Source organism: Herpailurus yagouaroundi, unplaced genomic scaffold, assembly GCF_014898765.1.
Source record: "Herpailurus yagouaroundi ecotype Mexico unplaced genomic scaffold, PumYag 163, whole genome shotgun sequence".
NCBI lineage: Eukaryota > Metazoa > Chordata > Mammalia > Carnivora > Felidae > Herpailurus > Herpailurus yagouaroundi.
The window spans coordinates 27,837,856-27,854,712 of record NW_024412404.1 but is presented as its reverse complement, the minus strand read 5'-3'; the positions used below and the strand labels follow the sequence as shown (position 1 = coordinate 27,854,712).

At 38.6% G+C, this 16,857-nt stretch overlaps 1 protein-coding gene across 3 annotated transcripts in view; it reads left to right on the top strand.

Annotated features, from left to right (window-relative positions):
• ERCC6 (ERCC excision repair 6, chromatin remodeling factor) overlaps window positions 1-16,857 on the top strand; it is a 79,731-nt gene that overhangs the window by 23,169 nt on the left and 39,705 nt on the right. For all 3 annotated transcript variants that reach the window (XR_005793537.1, XM_040485722.1, XM_040485723.1), the window contains exons 6-7: window positions 9,638-9,763; window positions 15,421-15,579. Coding sequence is in view for 2 of the 3 variants with exons in the window: in XM_040485722.1 (XP_040341656.1) it covers window positions 9,638-9,763; window positions 15,421-15,579 (285 nt within the window). In the remaining variant the exon portion in view is untranslated. The remainder of the gene's footprint in view (window positions 1-9,637; window positions 9,764-15,420; window positions 15,580-16,857) is intronic.

The following is a 16,857-nucleotide window of genomic DNA, read 5'->3' as shown; positions in this document are numbered from 1 at the left end:
TGACTTTTCCCTCACAGTGCAGGTCTGAAGTGCTCCAGGCTTGGTGGCTCTTGCAGTGTAAAAATGAAGGCAGAGCAGTAGGTCCCTTGTGAATTTCAAGCAGCTCAATATATGACTTCCTTGGAGTTTTGGAGCAGGCATGTTCATTTTCTTACTATACGGTCTGAAGCTACTAATGTTTGACAATTCCTATTGATAGGTATATTTTGCCTTTTTTGTGGGTTGGTATAGGCAGTTCATTGGTTTGTCTGTTTATTAAATATGTTTTATGTGTTTGCTCAGTCTAGATTATTTGTAGTCAAAAGAATTGCTAAGCTGATTTTACTGTTGAAAAAGTTGGCAACTGTGCAGTGAAGAGGGAGTTTTGACTCACTTTGTGCAATATTGAGGTAGGGAAGGACATCTTTTGAGACATCTGTGAATTGGACTTTTAGAACTTGGTTTGCTCTTGTACAGTTGTTTTCATTGTGTAGCCAGTAAAGAAGCGATTATTGACTCTTTGGCTTGCACTATGAGAAAAGAGGTGGTTTTAGGGAGTTTGGAAAATACGTTTGAGAGACAAGATTATATAACAGGAGTAGACTCTAGAGGTTGATTATCTGAGTTTGAATCTTCATGTTGGTGATCTTGGCCAGGCTACTTAATCTGTCCCTATTTTTCTTTAACTGTGAAAAAGATTAAATATAGTATCTGCCTCACAGGGTTTGCAAGGAGTAAATCAATTAATACAGGTAAATTGCTTAAAACAGTGCCCGGCACACGGTGAGCATCAGTAACTATTAGTTGTTGTCATTCCTTAGTATTTGTTTTCTGACTCTGAGTTTAAAAAATATATGCATAATATGGATGTTTGTATGTGTAGTTTGAAAACACAACTGGTCCAGAGCTAGCCGTTGTTACTCAAGGAAGTGATATGTGACATAGGGGTTAGAAATCACAGGCCATGGAGTCCGTGCCAGAGTCTCACCTAGTAACCATGAGATTCTGTACATCTTTTCATCTGTAAAATGAGGGTCATAGCAGTACTTTGTTCACAGATGGTATGAGGATTACAAAAGATAATATGTCTAAGATATTAGGCTTATGTCAGGCAGTCAATAAATATTAGCTGCTCTTATTTGCATGCCCACCAGGTAAAACATTTACTACAAAGATTTCATCAAGTTGGTAAGAGGTCTGTGAGAATCATGAAGAGCCTATAAATAATGGTATCTATGAAAAGGTGTCCTGTTTCTAAAGTAAAAGGCAGTTTAACAATTGGTATTAGTATGCATAGCCAGATCATTAGCTATTATATACTTAGTTTTGTTGATATTAGGCTTCTTTTCCCTTTTATACATTTTTTATTAATATGATAAGGTCCACTTAGTGATAAAAAAGTTGTACAAATATAAACACATTGTCAGTAGTTGTTTTGGGAGAAATCAAAAAATATTTCTCCTTTGAATGCACTAGGGGGCACTAGACCTCTGCCCAGGGGGCATTCTTCAAACTTCACAGCCTGCTCCTTGCTTCTGAGTGTGGATAGGTGAGGATTACACTTTGCTTTCTCACAGGTTTCTCTGTTCTAAGGTCCATGTTCCAGATCATTCTTTTGTGCCTTGTAAGGCTTGATTTCCACACTCCTTGCTGTACTAGATATGCAGGACATTGTTCCCTAAGTGGACTGTGATAATCTTAATCTTTGCTGATGGTATGGGTGGAATAGCGTGATGGCCTTCTAGACTAAGGAGCTATACCTAATTCCTGCCTGCCCAAGATTACAGTAGGTGTTTTAACAGTTATTTTGTATTTATATATAACCTGCAATTAACAAAAATTTCTCAGTTTTACTTTTTTTGTGTGTAACCTACCAATAATTAATTGCAAGATAGCATCTGATATGCATGTAGTATATAAAAAAAGTAGTTTCCCAAGGGTGTAGTACATATGTTACCATTTAGTGCTGTGTGAAACTTTTATTTGATTCATTTTGTGGCAGAGGAGACAAATGCAGTGGTGTTAAATGATGCTTCTAAAGTTCACACCTCTCCTTGCCAGTTAGAGACCTGAAATGCAGCTCTCTGCCCACATCTGGTTTTCACTTCTCAGTGGGTATCTTAAATCTGTGTTTTTTACTGGGTTCTCCGTTAGGGGCTGCCACCGAAGTCTGAGGAACTGTAGGAGTTAGAAAACCTCCCCAGTGAATAACGTACTTCATTTTATTTGGTTGCAGCTGTGATTATTACATATGTAGATTAAAGAAAAAGATGGTGGAAAGGAAAACATTTCCTTTCTAGTATTGTCATTGTAGTTTAGGGCTAGTTAAATTTTTTGTTTTCCTCTCTCAGAAGATGAATTCTTTCATTAAAAAGTTGAATCTTTTGCCCACCCTTTTCCACCTGGTCCTAGGGAAGCTTGGATGCAAACTTGGGACTTCTGATTCTTCCCAAGATCTGGTGTGCAGAAACCAGTGTTGTTACAAAGTGAATCCACTGGAAAACCCAAAACACAATTCAGGACTTGAAAATAACTTACAAAATTTTTATTAATAAAGGAGTTTCCTTTCCTTTCTTGTCCTTTTTTTTTTTTTTTTTTCCTCCTTATACAATCAAGAATTTCTCTGACTTTGTCCTTGTCATGCCTCATTCTTTGTAGTGGACCTTACTCATGTTTACCCACTGGATGTATCTAGGAGTAGTTCTTTAACATCATACATGTAGAAAGAGCAGGAATGCAGCAGAAGGTAGGCTGTAAATGAGATAGAACAGGACACTTCCTAGAGTGCTTGGGTGGCTCCATTAGTTAAGTGTCTGACTTTGGCTCAGGTCATGACCTCACGTTTGTGAGTTCAAGCCCCACATCGGGCTCTGTGCTGCCAGCTTCGGATTCTGTGTCTCCCTCTCTCTCTGCCCCTCCCCTGCTTTCTCTCTCTCTCTCTCTCTCTTTCTCTCTCTCTCTCTCCCTCTTCCCCCCCCCCAAATAAACATTAAAAAAATTTAAAAATTTAAAAGGAACAGGACTTTTTTTTTTTCTGAGAGAGAGAAAGAGGGCACAAAGTGAGTAAGGGGCAGAGAGAGGGAGGAAAAGAGAATCCCATGAAGGGCAGAGAGAGCAGCAGGGCTCACCCGAAGCAGAGTTCGTGTTTACCCAAAGCGGGGCTTGAGCTCACCTGATGCAGGACTTGAACTCATGAATTGTGAGATCATGACCTGAGCCAAAGTCAGATGCTTAACCGACAGAGCCACCCAGGCACCCAGAATAGGACAATTCTTAAACTCATTCTTGAATGGCCCACTTTGACCATTTTCAGGCCATGCTTCTGTCTGTGATGTCTTCCTTATTTCCAGCCCAATTCTGAACCTCATTCATTCATTCATTCATTCATTCAGCATTTACTGAGTATTTGTGTTTAGGTGGACATTACACTGGTCTCTAGGAGTATGACTAAAACAGTCTGTGGCCTCAGGTGTCTCCCAGTCTAATGGGGAAGATTAGATACGATTTTCAAGTGGTGCGAACACTTGGTGAGTACTCTAGTAGAAACACCAGGTGTGTCCAAGGTGCTGTGGGGTTGAGAAGGCACCTGGAGGACAGGACACCTAACTCTGATCGAAGAAGGCGTCTCTGGAGGCACGGCTTGGGCAGAGGTCTCAATGGTCCATGTGGGGTGGGGATATATGTGTTTGGGGGGAGCCTGGGGACAGTACAGGAATGCAGATAGCACAGATCTGAGGAAACTGCAAGGTATGGCATAATGGCAGTTAGCTGTGTTTTTCCAATTATATATTTTAAACATTCTTGGTGTTAGGGAAATTCTTTGAAAATAAATAACCTTAGGGGCGCCTGGGTGGCGCAGTCGGTTAAGCGTCTGACTTCAGCCAGGTCATGATCTCGCGGTCCGTGAGTTCGAGCCCCGCGTCAGGCTCTGGGCTGATGGCTCAGAGCCTGGAGCCTGTTTCCGATTCTGTGTCTCCCTCTCTCTCTGCCCCTCGCCCGTTCATGCTCTGTCTCTCTCTGTCCCAAAAATAAATAAACGTTGGAAAAAAAAAAAAAAAGAAAATAAATAACCTTAAATGGTGGCAACTAGCTCTCAGGTGTATTCTTAGGGTTCTGTTGACAAGGTGCCCTAGCAACTGGAGGAAGTATTGTTCCTGGTGTAGTTCAACTGGTTAGCTGTGCCTTGTTGCCAGGAGCCTGGCCCTGGGTCCGAATTGCTTCTGACAGATCATTATTGTGGTATCAGCCCCAGGCCCCACAGCCTGGGCCAGGTTCTCATTCTTGTATGAATGTAGCAAAGCCAGGGAGCATTTTCTCTGCCTGCATCTGATTGGAATTGTAAGTTTATGTTTATTACTGGGTTCTTTTCTAAGTGGCTGCCAGTGGAGTCGCTAGCAGGCTGACTGTGGCAGTCCCGCAAAGAGTTAGAAACCCTGCCAGGGAACACCAGGCCCACTTGCTTTTATGTGGCTGCAGCTGTGACTATTACATGTGCGGAATGTTTTTAAATGCGAGGATAAAAAACATGGAAAAGTTATTTCTTTTCCAAAAATGTAAATATTGGACTATTTACTGCCCCCTTCCACTTTTAAAATCCATTATCTGCCTTACTTATTGAAACACAGAATTTAGACGTTTTGGGACCATATCTGATTTTTAAGATTTTAAATCACTGGAGCCCAGATCTTAATCTTGACCCATCCCCAACCAATTTAAGTCATTCTGTATCAATTTTTTTGTTACTGTCATATAAAAGGCAGCCATACTTCATGACAGTTTACTGTTTACAAATCTGTTACAGAATTTTTAAATTGAAGTATTCCAGCAGGTATCTTCTGATGGGTAAGTGTGTTTACTCATGTTGAGCATGGTACTCATAATTTCTGAGCATCCATTTGATTAATAAACATGGTTTTTGTTCACACATACTTGTTGAATTCTGTTAATAAACACTGGTGGTGCATTACCTTATCACAGATGGATTATATTGGGTTATATATTGCCTCCACTTCCTCCTCTGTACGTGAACATAGTAACAGCTCTGAGGATTGTGTTTGTGTGAGGATTTCAGTAAGCAGATATGATTACGTGTAATAGTGTAGTTATTTGTTAAGCACTTACATTCTAGGCTCATGCTAAGTGCTTTACATGTGACACCTCATTTAATCCTCCCTAAATCTAGGGAAGTAGATGCCATTGTTCTCCCCATCTCCTACTTGAGGAAACTTAGGTGCTGAAGAAGTGAAGTTACTTGCTGAGGGTTAAAGAACTAATAAATAGCAGTCAGGATTTGATTCTAGACCATCCGGGTGCAGACTTCTGTGTTTTGGCCTGTGGTTATTCTGTGTGTTAAACCCAGTTTATTCATAGCACAGAGATCCCTTTACACCTGCTGGCCAGACAGGTCGCCTGGCCTGCCAGGTTGCAGGACAAGCAGGTTGAGAGCAACTTTAAGACTCTTGATAGCGTCTAGGATGGGAAAGGCATCAGGTGAATGTGATACTCCTCCACCACCCCCCTCCCCCCCGCCCCCAGTCTGCCATGTGGTCCTTCTTGTCCATCAGCACTAGGTGCTGCACTGTTTCAGTGGGCACTGGTTAGATGGTCAGAGGTCTGTTCTGGCTCCAAGCCCCATGAGGAATTACTGCTTTATATAACAGAAGGATCGCTTAGACTGAGCCGCATATGCATGTGGTTTTATAACTCTGGTATTTTCTGTCTTTAATATGTGTGGATGACTCTGCTGGGGCGATTTGTCTTCACAATGGTACAAATACTTGTAGGCAATAATGATTTTTCCCTACCATCTTTAGTCATCCTTTAGCCAAACTGAATAAATGTTTGGCTCTTCTCATCTTTATGAAGCGGAAGGTACTGGAATGCAATAATTTCTGTGGTGGCTAATGTGGTTTCCTAGGTGCTGTGTGCTGTGGAGACATGATGCCTGTACATTTTAGGAGGGAGGAGGAGGAGGAAGCTGAACCCTGTTGACACAGAGTGATGCAGTGGGAAGCTTAACAGCCCCAAAGATTTACTGGCTGAGTTGAAGGAAATAGCTGTTATCTATCAGTGGAGTTAAATATGTGATACTCTTGTATGTAAAATATTCAATGACCTTATGCCAAACTTGTGAAACCAGTATCTTCTGGTGTTTTTTTTCTTCCTGTAAAATTATCTTTGTGTAATTGCAAAGTAGAGTGTTTTTAAGTGGATATAATTTTTGTGATTCTTATGAGTTATCTTTGTGTAATTGCAAAATGGAGTACTTTTAAGTGAGTATGGTAATTTCTGTGATTCTTATCAGTTTTGTATTATTCATAAATTTACTAAATAGAAGTATCTTTTGTTTTTCAGATGTTTGTTTTTGAGTTCTGATGGTAAGGAATTTGGATACTGATGAATATCTCATGTGAAATTGCTTGCTTGCTAAATTTCACATAGTAGGTAGCAAGAATCCAAATATATACACAGGGAAATGTATGTACATTATTTTGATTTCTTTTTTTTTTTAAAGTTTATTTCTTTATTTTGAGAGAGGGAGAGGGTGTGCATGTGCACTTGCGCAAGTTGGGGAGGAGCAGAGAGAGAGAGAGAGAGAAGGAGAGCAGGAATCCCAAGCAGGTTCCACACTGTCAACACAGAGCCTGATGCTGAGCTCGAACTCATAAACTGTGAGATCATGACCCAACCTGAAACCAAGAGTTGGATGCTCAACTGACTGAGCCACCCAGGCACCACCCCTCATTTTGGTTTCTAAGTTCCAATAGTGGGTATACTGATCTACCAGGGTTTTTTATTTAGACTTGGCACTATTGACATTTGAGACCAGGTCACATTTTGTTATGGAGGACTGTCTTGTACATTGCAGAATGTTTAGTAGCGCACCTGGCCTCTACCTGCCAGATGCTAGTAGTATATCTCACTCCTCACAGCGGTTGTAATGACCAGATATGTCTCTAGACATTGTCAAATTAACTTGGGGTGGGGGGGAGGATGGCCAGATTGCCCCTGGTTGAGATCCAGTGCTGTATACCATTGCACTTAACTAAATTTGTAGATAATAGGAAACTCAGAAGAAGATCAAAGCCGATTATAGCCACTAAGGCGTACTTCATTTCGTCAGTTGCATGGAGATAATTTTTAAGGAAGAAAAAAAGAGAGGAAAAGATTGCCTTTAGAAGTTAGAGCACAAAAAGGTCATTACAATTTTTGTATAAAAAGACTATCTTACATTAAACTTCATGGCTATATGACCGTTATTAGGCTCGGCTATAAGCTGCCTCTTAAATTTGCTGTTCTTCTCTGGAAATTACCAACAGTGCTTATTTGTTGATACTCGTGGTGCCCTGAAGGAGTTTCAGATCATCAGCTAGTTCTTCCTTATTGATCACAGTTAAACCTCAGGTAGCCCCTTTGTTACTTGAAGAGTTAACATCCTCAACAAAGCAAGAATTTATCAGAGGATGTACTTGAAGGTCCTCCAGCAGCTACCTGGATGGGATTGCCTGTCACTCATGTGTTTGGCCTCCTGTGCTAATTAATACGGAACACAACATTGATTTAAGTGGACAGTATGTGTGATATTATTTCCACTTTCTTATTTACATTTCCTCACGTATTCTCTTAGCATTCTTCCATAATCGATGGCGGATAAATGTCTTCTTATATATGTTACTGTTCTCATTCCCTTCCTATGAGCTTTTGACTTTGAAGGCGTTTATCTATATTGCTTTATCCTATTCCCACCATTTTGTGAAATTCACATTGCGAGCTGCATGCATGCTGAGCAAGGTCATCCATTTATTTTGAGAGTGAGTAGAGTGTGAGGCTTTTGACGTTTGTATGTATATTTTTAAATTCATGACACCAATATTCATCATAGTTATTTGGATACAGAATTAGTCTGGTGAAATGGCTGCACTTTCTCAATAGTCTTGATGTTAAGACTTTCAGATCTTTAGGGGCACCTGGGTGGCTCAGTTGGTTGAGCATCCAACTCTTTTTTTTTTTTTTTTAATTTTTCTAATGTTTATTTTTGAGAGAGGGACAAACACAGAACCTGAAGCAGGCTCCAGACTCTGAGCTGTCAGCACAGAGCCCCATGTGGAACTTGAACCCACAGACGTGAGATAATGACCTGAACCGAAGTCAGCTGCTCAACCTACTGAGCCACCTAGGCGCCCCTAAGCATCCAACTCTTGATTTCAGCTTAGGTTGTGATCTCATGAAGCATGAGATCGAGCTGAGTGTTGGGCTCTGTGCTGACAGTGTGGAGCCTGCTTGGATTTTCTCTCTGCCCCTGCCCTGCGTGTGCGTGTGTTCTCTCTCTCTCCCTCTCTCAAAATAAACACTTAAAAAAAAGACTTTCAGATCTTTTGACATTTTTTCGTTATACATGCATGGCATCACCCTTCTGAAATATAAATACTCATTTTTTTTAACTTTATTTTTTATTTTTTAGAATTTACATCCAAATTAGTTAACACATAGTGAAACAATGATTTCAGGAGTAGATTCCTTAATGCCCCTTACCCATTTAGCCCATCCCCCCACCCACAACCCCTCCAGCAACCCTCAGTTTGTTCTCCATATTTATGAGTCTCTTCTATTTGTTCCTCTCCCTGGTTTTATATTATTTTTGTTTCCCTTCCCTTATGTTTATCTGTTTTGTCTCTTAAAGTCCTCATATGAGTGAAGTCATATGATATTTGTCATTCTCTGACTGGCTAATTTCAGTTAGCATAATACCCTCCAGTTCCACCCACGTAGTTGCAAATGGCAAGATTTCATTCTTTTTGATTGCCGAGTAGTACTCCATTGTGTATATATACCACATCTTCTTCATCCATTCATCCATCAATGGACATTTGGGCTCTTTCCATACTTTGGCTATTGCTGATAGTGCTGCTATAAACATGGGGGTGCATGTACCCCTTTGAAACAGCACACCTGTATCCCTTGGATAAATGCCTAGTAGTGCAATTGCTGGGTCATAGGGTAGTTCTATTTTTAGTTTTTGAGTAACAATTCATCTTATTTTATATCTTAAAAGCATCTTATTACTAAATTTATAACTTAGATTTTATTTAGTGGAAACATTTTTTCTAAGTTAATTGTCAGTCCTTTGATATTGCTGATGCTCCCTCATATGTTAATCTGATATATAGCAGTTTTGACCAAAAATTTGCTTTATGTTCAAGACACTATGCTGTTTTATGCTATGACTATCATACCTTTGGCACAGAAATAGTAATTATAAATGAAATCTATTTTTTGTTATACTGTCATTTTGGAGATTAAGTTATATTGAAATTTTCACTGAGTCTTTTCTAGAATTAAGTTCATATATCTTAGGAACTAGCATAGAAATTTCCCTTTAGGGTATGCCAGGAGAGGAACAAGTAGTTTTGATAATGAAATGGGACCTTCCAGAAAGATTTCTAAAGCAGCTATAATAATTCAAATAAGAATTGAATTGAGAAAGAAGGAAAAGAGAATTTTTTTTTTTTTTTTTTTGAGTATCAGTGTTTTGGATAATGATGGTAGTAGAAAGCTAAAAGACCATTCTAATTTTCTTCTTTTTCTTGTGTATTATCTAGAACTATATTCTAATCATGCAACCAAAATAATGGAAATATGATTTTTATTTTCATGGTAGGAGATGGAATAAGCTGAGGCTGCGGGACAAAGAGAAGTGTCTGAAGCTTGAAGGCGATTCTGAGGAGAGCGATGCCGAGTTTGACGATTTTAAAATCCCGGGTTTTCTGTTCAAAAAACTTTTTAAGTATGTGCTGTGTGTTGTTTTCTTTATGTCTGTCATCAAGCCATTGTGTACAAATTAATATTTCAGGAATTACACAGTAGTTACCTGTGGACCCTTAAGGTACTTGTAACAATGTATTGCAGATGCGGATACCATCAAATGAAATTTTAGCCACGTGCTGCTCATTAAAAGTAGATGATAATAAATTGACTAATGTTCACATTGGGCATGTTTGTAAGCTGCTGAGTCTATGTGGACCTGTCTGTAGCCTAGAAGCAACACATTTAAAAGACATCTCCATCAGATTATTTTTTTGCTTTTAGTAAATTTAAGGGACCAAATCTCTAATTTCTTAAGTCAGATTAAGTAAGAAGAGATGTATATTAAAATCAATATTGGGGTGTGTTTTTTGTTTTGTTTTGTTTTTGTTTTTGTTTTTTTACTTCTGTGTAGAAATAAAAAACTATTGAGAGTAGTATCTAAGTGTTTTATATTGTACCTAAGGGTAGAATACTTCTGAGCTGACCAAATGTGCATCTAAATATTTTATGCAGATGTTGTTCTAATGTCAAAAGAGAAGGTATAGGCAAACACCTTTAGCATTAAGTTGCTATGTGAGACTATGTTTCATGTGTGAAGTGGCCAAGTGTTCCAGATAACTGGGAGCTGTGTGATAGATGCGTGCCTGTAGCCTACCTGGCCTGGGCCAGTCTCTTATGATGAATGTAAATACTGAGGCACATTTTCAGTCTCATCACTCCTGGGATTTACTTAACAAGATAATTTAGGAAGGCTTCTTCAATGCATAGAGGAAGTTAAACCATTAAATAGCTTTCTGTCTAGTAGCATCACTTGGTAGTTGGGTGCAGGATGTGAACTTAATTTCTTTGAGACAGTTATGTTTAATCTCCTTCATAGATTCACCTGTCAACCGTGCAAGATCTCTATTGAAAATAGTCTCTATTGAAAACTTGTGCAAGATCTCTATTGAAAAATAACATGCTTTTTATCTTTTCTCTCAGAGGTCTTATAGTTTCAGTTTTTATCTCTATGAGGAGAGGGTGGGCAGAAGGAGTTGGGAGTAGTTACTTTATCCCACTAATGTATAGGAAAGCTGAAATCCTGAAAATGTGAAGTGTCTTGGTTGGGTTGTCCTAACTGGACAGAAGAAGACCTATGTGGGAATTCAGGCCAGAATCTCCCTAGTAATTTTTGCAGATGAATCATTTTATAGCCCAGAGAGGTGGCTTCTTTGTTTATTGCTTCTCCCACATGAAAATTAACTATGGAAGGGTTCATAAAGACAGCATTTATTGACAACTCTCGTTTTGTCGGCTCTAAAGTGATTGCTTCTTAAGGAACAGGCCAAATAGTATCAGTGTTGTACAAGCAAAAGGAATACCCAGATTATAAATTAAATTGATTTAACAAATAAGGATGCTTCTACACATGTAGTAAGTGAGTTGGCAAATATGCTCAAGAGGCAAGTTGAGTGCATTTTTGTGAAAGTGTGATATTTTTTGTTAAGGAAATTTCACAGTCGAACCAAACTTTGATTACTAGGTGCATATAGGATTCAGGGTATTGACTATTAACCCTATAGTAGTTAATGTAAGTACGTTTGCTTGTTTTAGTCTTTTTAAGAAAAAAAATTGTTTATGTTTGTTTATTTTTGACAGAGAGAGCAAGTGGGGTAGGGGCAGAGAGATTGGAGAGAGAGAGAACCCCAAGCAGGCTCTGCACCGTTAGCGCAGAGCCTGATGTGGGGCTTGATCTCACGAACCCTGAGATCATGACCTGAGCCGAAACCAAGAGTCGGGTGCTTAACTGACTGAGCCACCCAGACACCCCTGTTTTAATTAGTCTTAATTGCACATTTCTGGAAAGTATTTTGTGTTCATTTCTCAAAAACAGGTTTTTAAATATTTCATAAGTGTTATTAAACTTCTGTTCCTTTTCTTCTACTGTATGAGAAAAATTAATAGGATTGATGTGTCTCCATTTTTCTTTGATGATTAAGTTTTAGCCAGGCCAGTTTAATTTTAAGCTGTCGATATATTTTTGCTGTATTTACCGCCCTCTGTGGAATTAAATTAACAGGGTATAGTTGTACACAAGGGAGTCAGAAGGTACAATTATCTATTTAAGTGCTATTTTCTGCAAGATTGTGTTTAACTTTTAAAATTCTATTTTGAAAATTTGCCCAGCAAATGCATTCATCTGTATAATGTAGCAATCAAATGACAAACTTCAGTCTTCTGACCTGACTTTTAGCCACACTAGCAAATGCAGTCTTGGGTTAGTGTGACAGTGCCAAGAAAAACCAATTATTTGTGGTTATTTGGTGATACTTCAGTCTCATGGGGGAAGCACAGTATAGTCATTTTTTACTATTTTATAATAGCCTGTAAAAAATCTTTAACTTTTTCTGAAGGAGTAATTTTTATATGCTTCTTAAAGGTTCTGAAAACGGAATTGTGTTAACTTGCTTTCATTTGAAGTGTGTAACTGTTTACAGTTTTTATTAGGAAACGAAAGCAACAGAACCTTAGTCTGTCAGTGGTGCTGCCGAAACCAGAACCCAGGGCCACTGACGCCTCAGCCAGCATATGCGGGTGCAGTCTGAGAGCCTTTGTAGAAAGTCGTGATACGACTTACAGGGCTGCCTAATGGAGACTTTTCCTTAAACCATTTCTTTAGTGTTATTCATTTTATAAACACATAATCATATGCTATTCAGGTACCCTTGGAGATTACATTTGGAGGTGAGGAAACACCGGGCACGCTATTACTACCTCTCCTGGGTCACATAGGATGCAGCTGTCTTAATGCCCTCCCAGACTCCCTTTGGGATACCATGCCGGTTGCCACTTTTTATTCCTTTGATGACTTCTCAAGTGCTCCTCTAGATTTTTCCTGCCTTAAGTTGATTGGCCCCAAACGAAGAGAGGTGTTGCACCCTTATTGGAGGGAGGCCATGTAGTTTAAAAGTGAAACACTAGAATGATCATTGGGAGATTGAGGTCCCTGCTCTGCCTGGAGGAGCTGGTCTCCTAGTTGTTCTGCACCTCAGAAAAAGGAGGTTTGTCAGTATTTAGTGATTCCGATCGTACATCAGTTTTTTGGGGGAGTTTTTTGAACTACATCTTTTTTTTTTTTTCTATTTTGAGAGAGAGAGAGCCAGAGAAGGGGAGAGAGAGAAGACCAAGCAGGCTCCCTGCTCAGCACAGAGCCAGACATGGGGCTTGACCCCACAGCCATGAGATCATGACCTGAGCTGAAATGAAGAGTTGGAAGCTTAACCAGCTGAGGCACCTCAGCACCCCTGAACCACATCTTTATCCACAGCTGAAATTGGTCCAGTGTAACTGGTTCACAGCAGCTTTTAGCCTAGATCAGCGTTTCTCATCCTGAGCACAACTGACATTTTGGGCAGAATAATTCTTTGTTGTTAAGAATTATTCTGTGCATTGTAGGATGTTGAACAGCATCTCTGGACTCAACCCACTAGATGACAATTATGCTTTACTAATTTTAACAGCCAAAAATGACTCCAGGGATTACCAAATGTCCCCTAGGTAACCAAATAACTCCCCATTGAGAACTGCTGGTCAAGATTATCTCCTAAGTGGAGTCACTTTGGAAGGAGAGGTTCTGGATTTTAATTCTGGCTTGCTCATTTTTTTTTCCCAGCGGTGTGACTTTTGGCAAGTTATTTAACCTCTGTGCTTTCATTTCCTAACTATAAAATGGGTTGATCATCTTTATGCAGGATGGTTGTGGGGCTGTATCCAAACCACCTGGCCAGCTGCCTCCCCAGCAGTTGGCTTCTAAAGGAGTTGGTAGCCATCATTCTCTGTACATACCATGTGTTAATAGAACTTGTCCTTCTTCCTGGATCTAAAGTTCTTTTATCCATACTAGACTTTACTATGTTTTGATTTTTAATCCTTAATGAGCAGCAGCATTCTTATTCAGAGTTTTCCTAATATGATAGTAACGGCAACAGCTAGAGTTACACTTTTGGAATTGATTTGCAAACTATTGGGGGGAAATTATAACATACAATTAAGAAGAGATTAGATAAGTGTGGCTCAGCAAGGACTGGAGTTCACAGAGAGATTCTAGGTAGACAGATCACATACTAGACTAAATACTGACCCAGTAAACCAACAAGAAAACCACCTGTATTGTTTCTTTCTTAAGTTTATTTATTTTGAGAGAGAGAGAGAGCGAGAGAGCATGTGCATGTGCTCAAAAGCATGGCAGGGGCAGAGAGAGAAGGACAGAGAATCCTAAGCAGGCTCTTTGCTGACAGTGCAGAGCCTGACATGGGGATTGATCTCACCAACCACTGGGAGATCATGACCTGAACCAAAATCAAGAATCAGACGCTTAACCAGTGGCCACCCAGCTACCCCCAAACGGTGATGGGGTGGAGCACTCATCAGCCTTGGTATTTTCTTTGGGGAAAAAAAGAGAAAAAACTGTAGATTTTGTTGTCCTGTAAGTGTTTTTGCCTTAGATTTTTTTTTTTAAACTTGGTAATTTTCATACCATTCCATGATATTGTCTTTCCTTCACTCTCAGAAATGCCTCTTGCATTATTCCTTTTTTTAAGCTTCATTTTTAGATTATAAATTATGCCTTTAGTGGAGAAAGGAAAATACCAACTTTTTTTTTTTTTAGAGGGGAACATATTATTTCTTTTTGTTTTGTACTCCTTATTTAAAATTTTAATAGCTCTGGGGGCGCCTGGGCAGCTCAGTCGGTTAAGCATCTGACTTCGGCTCAGGTCATGATCTCGCGGTCGTGGGTTTGAGCCCCGCGTCAGGCTCTGTGCTGACAGCTCAGAGTCTGGACCCTGCTTTGGATTCTGTGTCTCCCTCTCTCTGCTCCTCCCCCACTCACACTCTTTCTCTCTCAAAAATAAATAAACATTAAAAAAATTAAAATTTTAATAGCTCTGATCTTTTTGTATTTATGATAAACTCTCTGAATCAAATTCTGCTTTAAAATATTAAAAAGATTTTTTGTATTGTCTTTAAACTGTTCTTTTTTTTGCATCTGCTAATAATATGACAGAATCATCTGTCATGTACTAATTTTGTGAGCAGCCCTTTTATTCAGACTTGTTTATGGCCTCAAAATTCAATTAAAATTTTCCTATAAAAAGATAATGTAATTGTCAAGTGACTTTTCAACAGTATATGCTGTAAATTGTGGTGTTCTGTCTTGCTTTTTGATGCTGCTGAGATAGAAAACGTAAATGTTAATGCCTCTTTTTCATAGACAAATTATTGAAACTTTATATAACTAAAGATATGTGAGATTTTTTTCCAGAAAGATATTGAATAAAAGACAATAAATTTTTGCTTGTTTACTAAGCTATTTCTAATGTTGAAAAAGAAATGAAATAGTCCCTAATTACCTCATTTATCAGTTTAATTAGAAATGTGTTAATGTGTTCTATAAAGAAAAATTTGTGATTTTATGCCTAGGTAATCAAAAATGTATGACCTTATAAATATAATACTCATGTAAAACACACATCCGGCATGTTTCTCTGACTGGTACTAGAACCTAGTCAAATGATTAATTCATGAGTACTTTCTGTTATGATCTGTATTATCCACCATTTGCCATTTTCTCTTTCTTGTTGGTGTTTGTTGTTGTAGGTACCAGCAGACAGGTGTTAGGTGGCTGTGGGAATTGCACTGCCAGCAGGCAGGAGGAATTCTGGGAGATGAAATGGGATTGGGCAAGACCATCCAGATAATTGCCTTCTTGGCAGGTCTGAGCTACAGCAAGATCAGGACTCGTGGTTCAAATTACAGGCAAGTGCTCCTCTGCAGACTGTCAGTCTGTGGAGCTCAATTAATATTTCATCAGATGTATTGCTGTGGAGGAGGGTCTTGTGAATTATTGATGACATTTCAATTACAATATTCCTTTAATTCTTTTAGTGGGGGACATCAAAGGAAAATTTTTACGAGACAATGGAGCTGTAGGGCAGGAGAAATTAAACATGTAACACTTTTAATGAATTCCAGGCATTGATGCTTCATTTTGCAGATGAGCCCCACTAGATATTTTGGGTCAATACAGTGTCTAAGGTTAGCTTCTACAAATGGATTGTTTACAAACTCAATTATGTTAATATCGATAGTTTACACAATATGGAATTTTAAATTGGGCATAATACCTTTAGTTCCATTTATTAAATTTTACATTAAAATATTTTGTTCTGGCAGGAGACCAGGTGAGCATTACAGTAAGTGCAAAGTCTATTCATGGGGAAGGTTGGAGCTTTGGAGAAGCCATTCTGCCGAATTTCTTTTATAATCAGTATGCTCGATAGCATTTATAGATAGTGCTTTTTTTTTTTTTCATGAAAATACTTGTCTGCTCACTCTGCTTTCTTCTCCCTCTCCTAATCTTCAAGATTTTTATATCAATTCTAAAGCCAAAGCCTAAATGACTGCCTAAAATGATAGAAAATTATGTTTAGATTGCAATCTTTATTTTCTTTAGGAATTGAAATGAACTATTAAAGCTTTGGTATTCTGAAAGAATAAGCATTTAAACTATCAGTTCAGTGTGTTGGGATTGAAGTATTTTATCTTGAAATACAGTGAGCATTTATTTCCATATTGAAGCTATAAATTGGCTCTATGTAAATCAGTATTGGTAAAACTAATAGTAGGTAAATCGTGTGGGGTATTTATTCTTGAACCCAAATAATCTGAGAGCTCCTTGTATTTGAATAGGTTTATCTAATGGGTAACAATAGCAAGATATCTACCAAATGGTTATGTTGTAGAAACCTCAGACATTTACTAAATAGGGTTTGGAGATACCTTTAACATAGTGTCAATGTGCTTGAAGTCAGCAACTGCAGAAAGTTACTGTCCTGCACTCTGGTTTATCCCCAGAGAAATGTTTAGTAGGGAGCCAGATGCAAACCATAAACTATTGAGTAAAGAACTTTTTTTTTTTTTAATCTTCAGTAGTGCTTTATTTTTCTTCGTTACTCTTCCATTAATTTAACAGATCAGCCTTCTCATGAGTGTTACTTAAAGTTTTAGAATATTTTAGGAATATTTATATGACAT